This window comes from Rattus rattus, chromosome 14, assembly GCF_011064425.1.
Source record: "Rattus rattus isolate New Zealand chromosome 14, Rrattus_CSIRO_v1, whole genome shotgun sequence".
In the NCBI taxonomy this organism is placed as follows: Eukaryota; Metazoa; Chordata; class Mammalia; order Rodentia; family Muridae; genus Rattus; species Rattus rattus.
Window position 1 is genome coordinate 68,607,764 of NC_046167.1, and position 14,269 is coordinate 68,622,032.

At 38.4% G+C, this 14,269-nt stretch overlaps 1 protein-coding gene across 1 annotated transcript in view; it reads right to left on the bottom strand.

The window, feature by feature from the left end:
- The window catches only part of Cenpp (centromere protein P), a 181,763-nt gene that overhangs the window by 165,111 nt on the left and 2,383 nt on the right, over window positions 1-14,269 (bottom strand). The window contains exons 2-5 of the mRNA XM_032919613.1: window positions 13,880-14,058; window positions 11,540-11,628; window positions 5,893-5,981; window positions 1,362-1,458 (exon numbers count right to left, since the gene is read on the bottom strand). Coding sequence (XP_032775504.1) covers window positions 1,362-1,458; window positions 5,893-5,981; window positions 11,540-11,628; window positions 13,880-14,058 — 454 coding nt within the window. The remainder of the gene's footprint in view (window positions 1-1,361; window positions 1,459-5,892; window positions 5,982-11,539; window positions 11,629-13,879; window positions 14,059-14,269) is intronic.

The following is a 14,269-nucleotide window of genomic DNA, read 5'->3' on the forward strand; positions in this document are numbered from 1 at the left end:
TAATAATTATTATTAATAATAATAATAATAGAATTTAACCCAAATACAGGAGACTCAGCACCAGTCTTGACAATAATAGCTGTATGTTACTGAAGGACTAGAACCTTGAAATGTGATTTATGCTGATTCATTCAGAACAGGATTTTGTGTGGGTTTATAGCTGTTAATAACTTAATGCCATGGAAATAAGTAAGACATGAGGGATTAGAACATAGTCAAACAGCTTTTTAAACATTTTTTAGCAGTCTTTAAATTATTTCCATTAGACTTAAAACCATTACTTCATAAAAATCAGGCTTCAATATTTATACGAGAGATGTACAATAATCCATCAGTTCAAAATAGTCCAGCAGGGGTTGGGGATTTAGCTCAGTGGTAGAGCGCTTGCCTAGCAAGCGCAAGGCCCTGGGTTCGGTCCTCAGCTCCGGAAAAAAAAAAAAAAGACAACAAAAAACAAAATAGTCCAGCATAGAAATTATAAGCAACCCCAAAAATTCTACCAGAGAACTTCTACAGCAGATAAACAACTTCAACAAGGTGGGTGGATATAAAATTAAATCAAGCAAATCAGTAACCTTGCTTTATACGAATGATAAATGGGCTGAGAAAGAAAATAGGGAAAAAACTCCCTTCACAATAGTTGCAAATAATATAAAATACCTTGGTGTAACTCTAACCAAACAAGTAAGTATGACAAGAACCTCTGTCTCTCAAGAAAGAAATCAAAGAAGACCTCAGACAACATTGTTTTGTAATAATATATAATAGGATTTTTGAGACACAGTCTACATTCTACATAGCCTTGGCTATCCTGGAACTCAATGGAGACCAAATTGGTCTTAAACTCATGCAGATCTGCCCATTTCTGCCTTATGAGTGTGGGGTTCAAAGGCATGCACTACCACACCCGGCACTATATACTCTTTACACGCATTTTTTCTTCTAATTTATGCATTCCTGAAAGGCAGAATTTTCAAAGATAGAATTTACAAGTAAATGAGAAGACATTTAAGTGTGTTAGAGTATAATGAAATAAAATCCTATATCAATTATTGACTTATATGGAAGCTTTTCACCCACTTATTACAAGTGACTTAATTTGTGAAACCAGTGGCAATTGTCTCTATTCTTTGAAATTTAAAGCAAGAATTTGGTGCACAGCTTTAATTTCAGCATTCAAGAGGCAGAGTCGGGTGGAGCTCTATGAGTTTGAAGCCAGCTTGTCTACACAGTTCCAGAAAAGACAGAGCTACATAGAGAGACACTGTCCAGAAAAAGAAAAAAAATAAAGCTATGACTCACCACAATCAATACCAGCTCATTTCTTGTTTATATTTATATTCACAGACTTCAGACTTTACCTTGAAATGTTTAAATGTGTTCTCACGATATTCATACCACTCCACAAAAAAATGCAGACTTCGGAAAAACATGAGCAAATCTCTTTTTTCTTCTGCTCTGTTAAGAGTAATATGCTATGATTAATAAAGACATGAAGTGACAGACTTACTTTACACTTATTTCTTATTTTCTTTCTATTCAATGTGTCTCACTAACACTAAAAATGCCCTTGATACCCTTCTACATGTTGAACCCTGCACTTGAGTGTTTTTCTGTGACAGCTAAGGCTAATAATTGCCAGAGCTATCTTAGCCTACAAGGCCCTCGTTAGGTATTTGAACCAATTCAACTTCCAACCACTCAACTGCCACATCCTCCAGGAAATCCTATTTGATGAATGCTAGTACGTGAAGTTTTCTATCTTATACAACTTCTTGAGTGAGAACCTTAGGTACCAGCAAGCTGGGGCTAGATACCAGAAAGGTCAATCACATCAAGTAGGGCTAGCAAGACTATATATACACATAGTGAGTGTGTATGTGTGTTACAATGTATGTATTCATGTTTCCAAAGCTCTTGGTGATATTTCCATTATCAATTAGCATATGTTTATGATTTCACTCCCTCACTTGTTTATAAGCTTTATTCATGATCCCTGAAAACAGTGGCTCATGAGCATCAACTATACTGTCCCTGAAAGACACTTCTCGGCTAAGGTGGAGACCCAGTGGCCAGAATTAAAGTTAGCCTCTCCAAAGCACACTGGCAAGTATGCTCTATCTATAAAGCTGGCAGTATCTATAAAGAAATATCTTGAGGAAATTTTAGCATTGAGGAGTATTTAGCATTAGATTATAAGTAGCTAGCTCCCTGCTCCCAAACCCCGTGGGAGAGAGAGCTCAAGGTGGGTACTCTTGAGACTGCAGAGCGAGAGAGACCATCAATACTGCCCACCCTTGCCCACATCCCTGGCCCAAGAGGGAACTGCATAGGGCCTCTGGGAAAAGGAAGATAGGGGACTCGAGTTGTAGGTCCCCTGCGGTCCAGACCTGGATCTCAAGGGACCCCGGTCAAACAGCTCCCTGCACCCAAATCCAGTGGGAAGGAGAGCTAAACCTTCAGAGGGGCAGACACGCCTGGGAAGCCAGAAGAGATTACACTCTGTCCACATTTCTGACTCTAGAGGAAACTGCCTAGCGCCATCTGGGACCCCTGTGCACAGGAACCCGAGAAAAGGCGGGGCAGGTCCTTCTGGTTGCTGCCCTCATAGAGAGCTGAAACCCAGCTTCCGAGGAGCAACTTCAGGCCCCGGGACCATAGGTAAGACCAACTTTTCTGCTCAAGTGGCCTGCCTAGTGGACTAAGGACACAAGCCCACAGGAACAGCTGAGGACCAGTAGACAGGAAAGACTACACGCCTGAAAGCAGAACACTCTGTTCCCATAACTGACTGAAAGAAAACAGGAAAACAGGTCTACAGCACTCCTGACACACAGGCCTATAGGATGGTCTAGCCACTGTCAGAAACAACAGAACAAGGTAACACTAGAGACAACGTGATGGTGAGAGGCAAGCGCAGGAACCCAAGCAAGAGAAATCAAGACTAAATGGCATCATCAGAGCCCAATTCTCCCACCAAAGCAAACACTGGATATCCAAACACACCAGAAAAGCAAGATCTAGATTTTAAATCACATTTTATCATGATGATGGAGGACTTCAAGAAAGACATAAAGAACTCCCTTAGAGAAATGCAGGAAAACATAAATAAACAAGTAGAAGCCTATAGAGAGGAATCACAAAAATCCCTGAAAGAATTCCAGGAAAACACAATCAAACAGGTGAAGGAATTAAAAATGGGAATAGAAGCAATAAAGAAAGCACAAAGGGAGACAACCCTGGATATAGAAAACCAAAGGAAGAGACAAGGAGCCGTAGATACAAGCATCACCAACAGAATACAAGAGATAGAAGAGAGAATCTCAGGAGCAGAAGAATCCATAGAAATCATCGACACAACTGTCAAAGATAATGTAAAACGGAAAAAGGTACTGGCCCAAAACATACAGAAAATCCAGGACACAATGAGAGATCAAACCTAAGGATAATAGGTATAGAAGAGAGTGAAGACTCCCAGCTCAAAAGACCAGTAAATATCTTCAAAAAAATCATAGAAGAAGGAGGTTGGGGATTTAGCTCAGTGGTAGAGCCCTTGCCTAGGAAGCGCAGAAGGCCCTGGGTTGGGTCCCCAGCTCCGAAAAAAAAAAAAAAAAAAAAAAAAAAAATCATAGAAGAAAACTTCCCTAACCTAAAGAAAGAGATGCCCATAAACATACAAGAAGCCTACAGAACTCCAAATAGATTGGACCAGAAAAGAAACTATTCCCGTCACATAATAGTCAAAACACCAAATGCACAAAACAAAGAAAGAATATTAAAAGCAGTAAGGGAAAAAGGTCAAGTAACATATAAAGGCAGACCTATCAGAATCACACCAGACTTCTCGCCAGAGACTATGAAAGCCAGAAGATCCTGGACAGATGTCATACAGACCCTAAGAGAACACAAATGCCAGCCCAGGTTACTGTAGCCAGCAAAACTCTCAATTAACATAGATGGAGAAACCAAAATATTCCATGACAAAACCAAATTTACACAATATCTTTCTACAAATCGAGCCCTACAAAGGATAATAAACGGTAAAGCCCAACATAAGGAGGCAAGCTACACCCTAGAAAAGGCAAGAAACTAATCATCTTGCAACAAAACAAAGAGAAGACAAGCACACAAACATAATCTCACATTCAAACACAAATATAACAGGAAGCAACAATCACTATTCTTTAATATCTCTCAACATCAATGGACTCAATTCCCCAATAAAAAAACACAGATTAACAAACTGGATATGCAGAATGCCAGCATTCTGCTGCCTACAGGAAACACACCTCAGAGACAAAGACAGACACTACATCAGAGTAAAAGACTGCAAAACAACTTTCCAAGCAAATGGTCTGAAGAAGCAAGCTGGAGTAGCCATTCTAATATTGAATAAAATCGATTTTCAACCAAAAGTCACCAAAAAAGATAAGGAAGGACACCTCATATTCATCAAAGGAAAAGTCCACCAAGATGAACTTTCAATCCTAAATATCTATGCTCCAAATACAAGGACTCCTACATACATAAAAGAAACTTTACTAAAGCTCAAAACACACATTGCACCTCACACAATAATAGTAGATTTCAACATCTCACTCTCATCAATGGACAGATCATAGAAACAGAAATTAAACAGAGACATAGACAGACTAAGAGAAGTCATGAACCAAATGGACTTAACAGATATTTATAGAACATTCTATCCTAAAACAAACGGATATACCTTCTTCTCACCACCTCATGGTACTTTCTCCAAAATTGACCATATACTCAGTCATAAAACAGGCCTGAACAGATACAGAAAGATAGAAATAATCCCACGTGTCCTATCAGACCACCATGGGCTAAAGCTGGTCTTCAATAACAATAAGGAAAGAAAGCCCACATATATATGGAAGTTGGACAATGCTCTACTCAATGATAACCTGGTCAAGGAAGAAATAAAGAAATTAAAGACTTTTTAGAATTTAATGAAAATGAAGGTACAACATACTCAAACTTATGCAACACAATGAAAGTTGTGCTAAGAGGAAAACTCATAGCGCTGAGTGCCTGCAAAAAAAAAAAAAACAAAAAAAAAAAAAAAAAAAAAAAAAAAAAAAAAAAAAAACCAAAAAACAAAAAACCAGGAGAGAGCATATATCAGCAGCTTGACAGCACACCTAAAAGCTCTAGAACAAAAAGAAGCAAATACACCCAGGAAGAGTAGAAGGCAGGAAATAATCAAACTCAGAGCTAAAATCAACCAAGTAGAAACAAAAAGGACTATACAAAGAATCAACAGAACCAAAAGCTGGTTCTTTGAGAAAATCAACAAGATAGATAAACCCTTAGCCAGACTAACCAGAGGACACAGAGAGTGTGTCCAAATTAACAAAATCAGAAATGAAAAGGGAGATATAACAACAGAGCCAGAGGAAATTAAAAAAATCATCAGACCCTACACAAAAGCCTATATTCAACAAAACTTGAAAATCTGGAGGAAATGGACAATTTCCTAGACAGATACCAAGTACCAAAGTTAAATCAGGAACAGATAAACCATTTAAACAAACCCATAACTCCTAAAGAAATAGAAGCAGTCATTAAAAGTCTACCAACCAAAAAGAGCCCAGGTCCAGATGGGTTCAGTGCAGAATTCTATCAGACCTTCATAGAAGACCTCATACCAATATTATACAAACTATTTCACAAAATTGAAACAGATGGAGTGCTACTGAATTCCTTCTATGAAGCCACAATTACTCTTATACCTAAACCACACAAAGACCCAACAAAGAAAGAGAACTTTAGACCAATTTCCCTTATGAATATCGATGCAAAAATACTCAATCTCCAATGCACATAAAAATAAATAAATTATTTTTACAAATTTGTAAAACAGCTCACCTAGATGCAAATTCACTTAGTTCTGAATATTCTGTGGGCTCCATTATTATGCTGAGGTCAGTTATAATAGAAGATTTTTTCTCTTTAGTCTAAAATAAAGATAAAAAATTTGTGTACAAGAGCAGATTATCTTTAAGACAAGAATATTTTAAAATATGCAAATAGAAAATCAACAAGAAATTATAAGATATTGGCTATTTGTCAAGTAAATTAAATGATACATTTAGTACTTACTAAAACCTAAAATGATTTCCAAATTCATTTCTTAAATTGAATATTGATACAATAAATATTAGGAGAAATCAAATTTTAAAAACTCCAACCAATCAGTAGTGAAATAACTAGCAAACATAATTACATAAAAATTCAAATTATCTGGGCAAAGAGCATAAGATCATCATGCAGAGCCTGTTGGCTCCCCATCTGCTTGGACCAAGGATATGCCTAGAGAATAAGCAAACTGTGACAAAAGCTGTCTGTCTTTGTCCACTTACCCTCTAAGGTCTAGAAGCCACCAGACACACAGCTTAGCACTTTCCTCCTAGCTGGAGGAGTTCTCTAACTTTTCTATAATGTCTTATTTTTCCTTAACAAATCCGTTTTGACTCTGCTTACTCCTCCTTTGTCTGCAACTTTATCTAACATTGACATGAGCCTTAAGAACTTAAGACGCCGTCTCAGGTTGACTTTTGGTCACTGTTTTGGTTACCTTAGTCAAGCCTTCTGGGCTGCTTTCCAAAGTCTGCACTAACATGAGACACATTATATTAAGATTGTTTGGGTTCAAATATTCATATAAACGGGTTACTTTTAAAGCCTGTTATGATGAAATTATATTCTTTTCATTTAAGTGCCCACTTTTTATTTAGTATTTTTGTTTCTTGGATAGAAGTTATGTAAATACCCTTCAGGACCCTACAAACTCCTACCCATATGACTTATACTGCAAGGACTGTGGAAGGCTGATACTGTATGCACGATTGTTCTGATGGTCTTTAAACACTTCACGAACACTTCAGTGCTGACGACACCAGGCAGTCAACTGGAAGAAATTAAATCTATGTTCCACACACCTTTGACGAGAACTGCATCAACAGAAGCAATGACTCATACTCTCCACCTAAATTTTCCCATCTTTGTTTCGAACATTCTACTAATAGAGCCTAAGGCACTGTGCCAGTTAGTGTTATGTCAACCTGACAGAAGCCAAAGTCATCCAAGAGGAGGAAACCTTAATTAAGAGAACGCCTCCATATGATCCGGCTGTAGGCAACTTTCTTAATTAGTGATTTGTCGGGGAAGGCCCAGACTACTGAGGGCTGTGCCATCCCTGGGGTGGCTGTCTTGCCTTGTATAAAAAAGCAGGAGCAAGCTATGCCCAAGTCAGTAATCAGTATCGTCCATGGCCTCTCAACCAGCTCCTACCTCCAGGACCCTGCCCTGTGTGAGTTCCTGCCCTGACTTCCTTTGATGATGAACAGTGCTGTGGAAGTGTAAGATGAATAAACCCTTTCCTCCCCCAACTCGCTTTGGTCATGGTGTTTTATCACAGCAATAGTAACCCTAACTAATACATGCAATTTGGTTCAAAAATTGTATTAATGTTTATTATATAAAAATAAGTATTTATAAGACTAAAGCATATTATTTAAACCTTTTATTTTCTGACAGCTAAATGTCTCCCTCTAGTGGAATGTTTGATTTCAGGGCAAGGGAAAAAAAAAAAAAAAAAAACAAACCCAACACATTGCTCTGTCTATATTTTTTTTTTTTCCTAGCAATCTTAAAAGTAAAAACATATTCAATAAGCAGGGTAACAGCAGCACACATTTTGAGTCCCAGCTCTCGGAAGGCAGAGGTGAGCAGATCTCTGAGTTTGAGGCCAGCCTGGTCTACAGAGCTAGTTCCAGGACAGCCAGAGCTACACAGAGAAACACTGTTTCAAACAAACAAAAACAAAATGTTTGTTTTAGGTTACTTTTCTGTTGCTGTGATAAAGATCATTTTCAAAAGCAACCTATAGGAGGGAAAAAAAATCTTACAATTTCAGGTCACAGTTCATCATGCAGTGATGTTAGGGCAGACACTGAAAGCAGAAGCCCTGGAGGAATGCTGCTCACTGGCTTATGCTCACCTATATTTCTCATACCCTTCAGGACCGTCTGCCTAGGGACCACCCAGTGACATCACACCAATTAAAACAATCCCCCTAGATATGCTCCCAGGCCAATTTGATCTCAAAATTCTCTCTTCCTTCCCAGATGATTCTAGGTTGTATTAAGTAGACACTAAAAACTAACCAGTACTATGGTAAAACCATTCTAGAAGATATCTAAATTTATATCTAAATCAATCAATCTAACCTTGTATGTATAATTCCATTGATCTAGCAATTCTAATTTTTTAAAGATTTATTTTAAGTGTATGAGTGGTTTTCCCACATGGATAGCATGTGCACTCCTGTGCCCTCGGATGACAGAAGAAGAGGGCATTATTTCTTTGTAACTGTAGTTTCAGATAGTTGTCAGCCATTATGTGGTGTTAGAACTGAACCCAGGTCCTCTTCAAGAGCAACAAGTGCTCTTAACTGCTGAGCCATCTCTTCAGTTCTTCACCTAGTCATTGTGTAAGACTTCCAGTGCATACCCAGTAAGCGTGCAGCACTTGACTGACACCCAAACACTCAGGAGGCTGAAGCAGACATGGGCTCAAGATCAAGCTGAACAAGGTTCCTACCAAGATCTTACCCCCACCCCCACCCACACACACACACACACACACACACACCACTAAAGTAAGAAATTTTTTTAAATTTCATTTTATCAGAATTCTAAGTAACAAAGAAAAATTTAAAAAGGCCTTTGTCTCCCTTCTTCCCACCCAATAAACTACTGACAAGTGACAAGGCCTATATAATTGATCCCTCAGGTCCTGTTAATTCCATAGCTATCTGCAGTTCTTTCCAACATCAGATTCTTTAAGAGTCACAAAATTTAAAAGGCTCGGAGAGACAATGAGTGTTCTCAGCAGAGCCAAGAAAAGCAGACTTTTCTGCAGCACATTATTAGCAAACCAAGTTGTCATCAAATGCCAGCATAATTTAAAAGTGAACAACACAGTCCCTGTGGAGCTTCATTTGCAACATTCCGTCTTCCAGCGAGTGTCAACAATTCTCATATTTTTCTGTATCCCTAAAGTACATAAGGCAGAAAACCTGTTAGTTGTGCCTAACACTTTCTTGTTCTGAATATCAGTGGCTTATGATCACAAAAGTATGTTACTTAACATGAAGTTAAAATATTGTATTTGAATGGTAGGCCAGTCCCGCTAATGAGGGCACAACCCAGCCTGAAAAGCACAGGTCCAGTGAGCTCCTTGCTCAAATCAGACTCAGAGCATTCTGTGTTCTGTGGACAAGCCTTCCTAGTACAGTACTTCTTCTGAGATAAACCATAAAACAACTACGAAAGACACAATCACCTATAGAGGCCCTAAGGCCAGCAGCATACCACAGTCAGTTCCCAGACTACTACGATCCTAGACTATAGAAGTTCTAAGAAGCTGGACCTGTCTTCCAAGTTGTCAGGGGTTATAGTCTGTGCCCAAAAATAGATACCACCATGCAGGAAAACAGATAGTATAACACCATTTTGAGGTGAGGATCATACTGGCCAAAACAGAGAAAATTCAATTGGTCATCTATATACTTACAATGGGAAAAACCTAAGAGGTCCTAGGACAAAAACATGGGGGCCTTAAAACAGGCTGTCCAACCTGAATGACACTATCATTTGGGGCTCATGTTCCAGTCCAGTCTTTAACAGAGATCTCCATGGTCATTTGTATTGTCTCAGTGACCGTGTATAACCCTAAGAGTTGGTGGCCATATGGGAACACAATAACTTATATAAGATCACTCACCAATTTTGCCTTGGTACATGAAAATGTTAACTGTTGTGTGAGTCAAAGTTCCATGGAAGAAGCCACACCTTCAAGATGAAACCTTTTGCAAGACTGATTAACTGATTAAAGCTTCAATGATTATAGAGTTTGGAATGCTTCAAGTCCAGGCCAAATTACCATTTGTATTGGGCTACCTTTAGTTTCCCAAATCACCATTCCTTGCCCTCCCACCTCTATATTGAACCCAACATTCTGTGGTTAAAACCTTTTAGAATCTATCAACTTTTTCTTTTTTAATGGATGAGTGCATGTACGCCTGCATGGCAAGAGAGGGCATTAGATTACTTTATAAATAGTCCTGAGCTGACATGTGGTTGCTGTGACTTGAACCCAGGACCTCTGGAAGAGGTGCCAATGTTCTTAACCGCTGCAGACCACTAGCTTCCACCAACCCAACAGCTAAGAACATCATTACATAGCATGTGAGGCCTGTAACTGAGATCTCCCCACTTTACTGTATCTCTTTTGACATGAGAAATGTATTTTTGAATCAACAAATATATTTTGTTCAACTCTGAAATGCCGCACTGTGGTTTCTGGGTCACATTGGTAATACTTAAGGTGATAATGAAATGAATGAATGTCGGGAGCTCTGTCGTCAAATAAGAAGTAGACATTCCATAACCCATCCTTAGCCCACCCCAGGACAGTGATAGCAAATGGCACTGGCAGCAAAGAGCAGCGAAAGCTCAATGCCTAGAAGATACCTGACCTCATCCTTGGACAGCTTTCATTAAATGGCTCTCTGACATGTAATGACACAGGGTACTGACTCAGTCACTGACTTCTGTCCCATACAAGGAGACTCGATTTGGAGCTTGTTTTCTGGCTGAGGACACTGACTAGGATAAAGAATCCTGGAACTTGAGGCTAACTGCTTGAGTGCAGCTTAGCTACAGAACTTGAGGTGACAAGTGCCTTTCCCCACTTCATTCACCTGATTACCGAAGACAAAGACAGTCTTTCTATCCTTCCTGGCTCTGTTCTTCCTACAAATGTTTTATAAACCTAAATGGCAAAACCAACCAGTTAAAACTTCTTCTATCAAAGAATTTGTCCAGTGAGGTTGGTTCTCATAAATTATGACTAGATTTGAATCTTCTCAGAGGAAGCCTCTGGTTTTTGAACCTATTCTATTCCAGCCAATAGGGTTTTATGTGATCATTCTGTCTGCTTCATTACCTTAAAGAAAGTCTAGGACAAAGGCATATCCTCTTTATGTTATTTAGTTGTCCAGAACAACCTTCAGGATCATCCTACGTTAAGAGTCTTTCAACATGGGTGTAGTCCCAAAATGACCGCTACCCGAGAGACCGTACACAAGGATACCCAACTGACACACAGAAAAGTTATATTTGTTACACAGCAATAAATAATTAAAAGATATTCACTTGCCCAGCAGCTAACTGCTGGTGGTATACAGCACTGCTTCCACAACCTCAGAGACTTCCATTGGGAGCCTAAAATCATCTCTGACCTGGCCTTAAATAAGGTACATATGGGCTCAGCTCCAATTCCATCATATTCAGGTGAGAATAGTCTTAAAATTTTTTATATGATACAAATGTGCTATAAAGGAACCCTGGCTTATGCACTCTTCCTTGTCTCAATCACTGTGATGGTTAAGAATGGGAACTGTTTCTCATGGGAAAAAAAATCCCTTATTAAAACAAGCTCCAGTTACCTCAATTTCCAGAACCTCAAATTCCAGTTGAAATGTAACCATATTGCAATTTCCTGATAATCGATGTCTCTGTAGAACTTTCTTTGTATCTGTTAATTAGAAAATAAAACACTTCATTTAAAAGAATACTTTAAGTGAATATCTACTTATGTGTACATGTATGAATGTAAACATTAGAAATCACTTAAAGGGTTGGGGATTTAGTTCAGTGGTAGAGCGCTTGCCTAGCAAGCGCAAGGCCCTGGGTTCGGTCCCCAGCTCCGAAAAAAAGAAAAAAGAAAAAAAAAATCATTTAAAAAAATCTGGGTCATGTCAAAGTAACTGACCTTATAAAATGGGATTACTAAAAATTTATACTTTCAAGATAGTTAAGCTAAGAAAAATATACACATACAAAAAATACATACTTGTATTTATACATTTGTGTATATATACTAATATAACCCTAAATAAGTTTAAATCATGTTAACTGCTATATGCTTTGTTTTCATTATTTACTTACTTACTTTTGATTGCAGGTCTCTCTATACAGTCTCTGCTCTTCTGGAACTCACTATGTATACCAGGTCGGCCTCTAACTCAGAGATCTGCCTACCTCTGCCTCCAGAATACTGGTATTAGAGGTGTGCACTATCATACCCAGCCTTTATTTTAATTTTTTTCATATTTATTTGTGCATGCATGTGTGTGTGTGTGTGAGAGAGAGAGAGAGAGAGAGAGAGACAGAGAGACAGAGAGAGACAGAGAATAAGACAGAGACAGAGGTGGCAGTTAGAGGACACCTTGAGGGATCAGTTTATGGGTTCCAGGAAATGAACTCTGGTCATTATTAGGCTGAGTCTTAGTGCCTTTATTTGCTGAGCCATCCATCTTGCCTATCTTTTTGAAAAAATTTAAATATCTCATTGTCTGAATGAACCAGTCTGGTAAGATGGCTTAGTGGGGTTAAAATACTTGGCACCAAGCTTAACAACCCAACTTTGATATCTGGAACCCACACATTGGAAGGAGAGAACCAACTCCTTCAATTTGCCCTGACTTCGACACAAGTACTCTAGCACATGTGTATCTACATACACAGATCAAACATACGAACATAATTTTAAAAAGTAATAAAAGGGCCAAAACTTCAAGATGACTCAGATAGAGTCCTAGAAATAACATAGGCCCTGTATTTTGTAGACAAGCAGCTCAGGCTCACACACAGACTGTATTTGAATCTAAGCTTGATTTTTTCATTATCAAAGTATGCAATAACTATATAGATTGTGTATAAGTATATAATAAACTCTAACTTACATACTTTTTAAATTTGAGCAGACTAATTTTTTCATTTCAGTCATAAAGTCCAGAAAATCAGGAATACACGGGAGCAGCAAGGAAAAGCAAAGCCACCATCCAAAGACATTTGTTTTACAAAAAAAAAAAAAAAAACCTTAACATTCTCTTCTAGCCTCTTTTCTTTCAAGTCTCTAGAGTGCATTCATACCACACCTCATTTTTTTTTTTTTTCAAGACAAGAGTTCTCTGTATAGCCCTGGCTATCCTGAACTTGCTTTGTAGACCAGGCTGATCTCCAACTAACAGAGATCCATCTGCCTCTGCCTCCCCAGCATTGGGGTTTAAGACATATGTCACCATGTCTGGCTACCACATCTCATTTAAATCCATGTGTGCTATGCCACTGTGTAAAATAAAAACCAGAAAGTGAAAGTCAATAATTATCACTCATGTTTAGAATTAATAAATGAAATAGAAGGTACTGTAGAATAACAGCTTTCTTCTAGTAATAATCACCTCTGTAAGTAATTTGCTTCAGATGGATCCATTTGCTAAATGGGATGAATTCACAGCAAATTCACACTCAATAAAAGTACTTTAATTTTAGTACTTTTTAAAAATTTGAACAGATTCTTTTTTTTTTTAAAGTAAAGGATAAGAAGGGTTGAGTTAAGTTGGTTGAGTTTTTGGCTTGTATTTTTTTTTTTTTTTCTTTTTTTCGGAGCTGGGAACCGAACCCAGGGCCTTGCGCACTGAGCTAAATCCCCAACCCTTGGCTTGTATTAATACCTACATTAGATCCTTGGAATATACATGAAAAAAAAAAGGAGGGAAAGATTTGCAAGGAGTCGGAAGGGAAGAAGCTAGAGCTGAAGGGTCAGTCAGCTAGTCTGCAGGAAGTAATGCAGAAACTAGAAAAACTTTGCCTCAACAAGGTGGAGAGAAAACAGACCCCTGAAAGTTGCCCTCTGATCAATATAGCATAGTATTGTGCACCCCACTCCAACACATACCTAATAAAATTTAAAAACCACACTCAAGTTAAAAAATGATGCATACCGTTTTCTGTCTGTTCGGTGTTTCCAATGTCCTCCATCTTGGAATAGTTTCTTATATTGAAGCCAGTAAGTTTACTTAGAAATGAGAGCTCAGATTTTAAATGTCCAAGCTGACTTCTCAAATCTTTCAAGGATTCCCATTCCTCAGAATCTGACTGGGAAAATTTTTTAAATGATTTCCTGAAAAGCAAATATTATAGTCACTCAACAACTAGTAAATGTTTTACTTACTATATAAATTTTCCTCTAGATTCCACCCCTACTACCAAAGGTGGGGCTTGGAAAGAGAGCTCAGCGGCTAAGAACACTGGCTGTTCTTTCAGAGGACACCATTTTTACTTACAGCACTCATAAACTCCAGTTCTAGGGGAACCAGGCCCTGTTCTGGCCT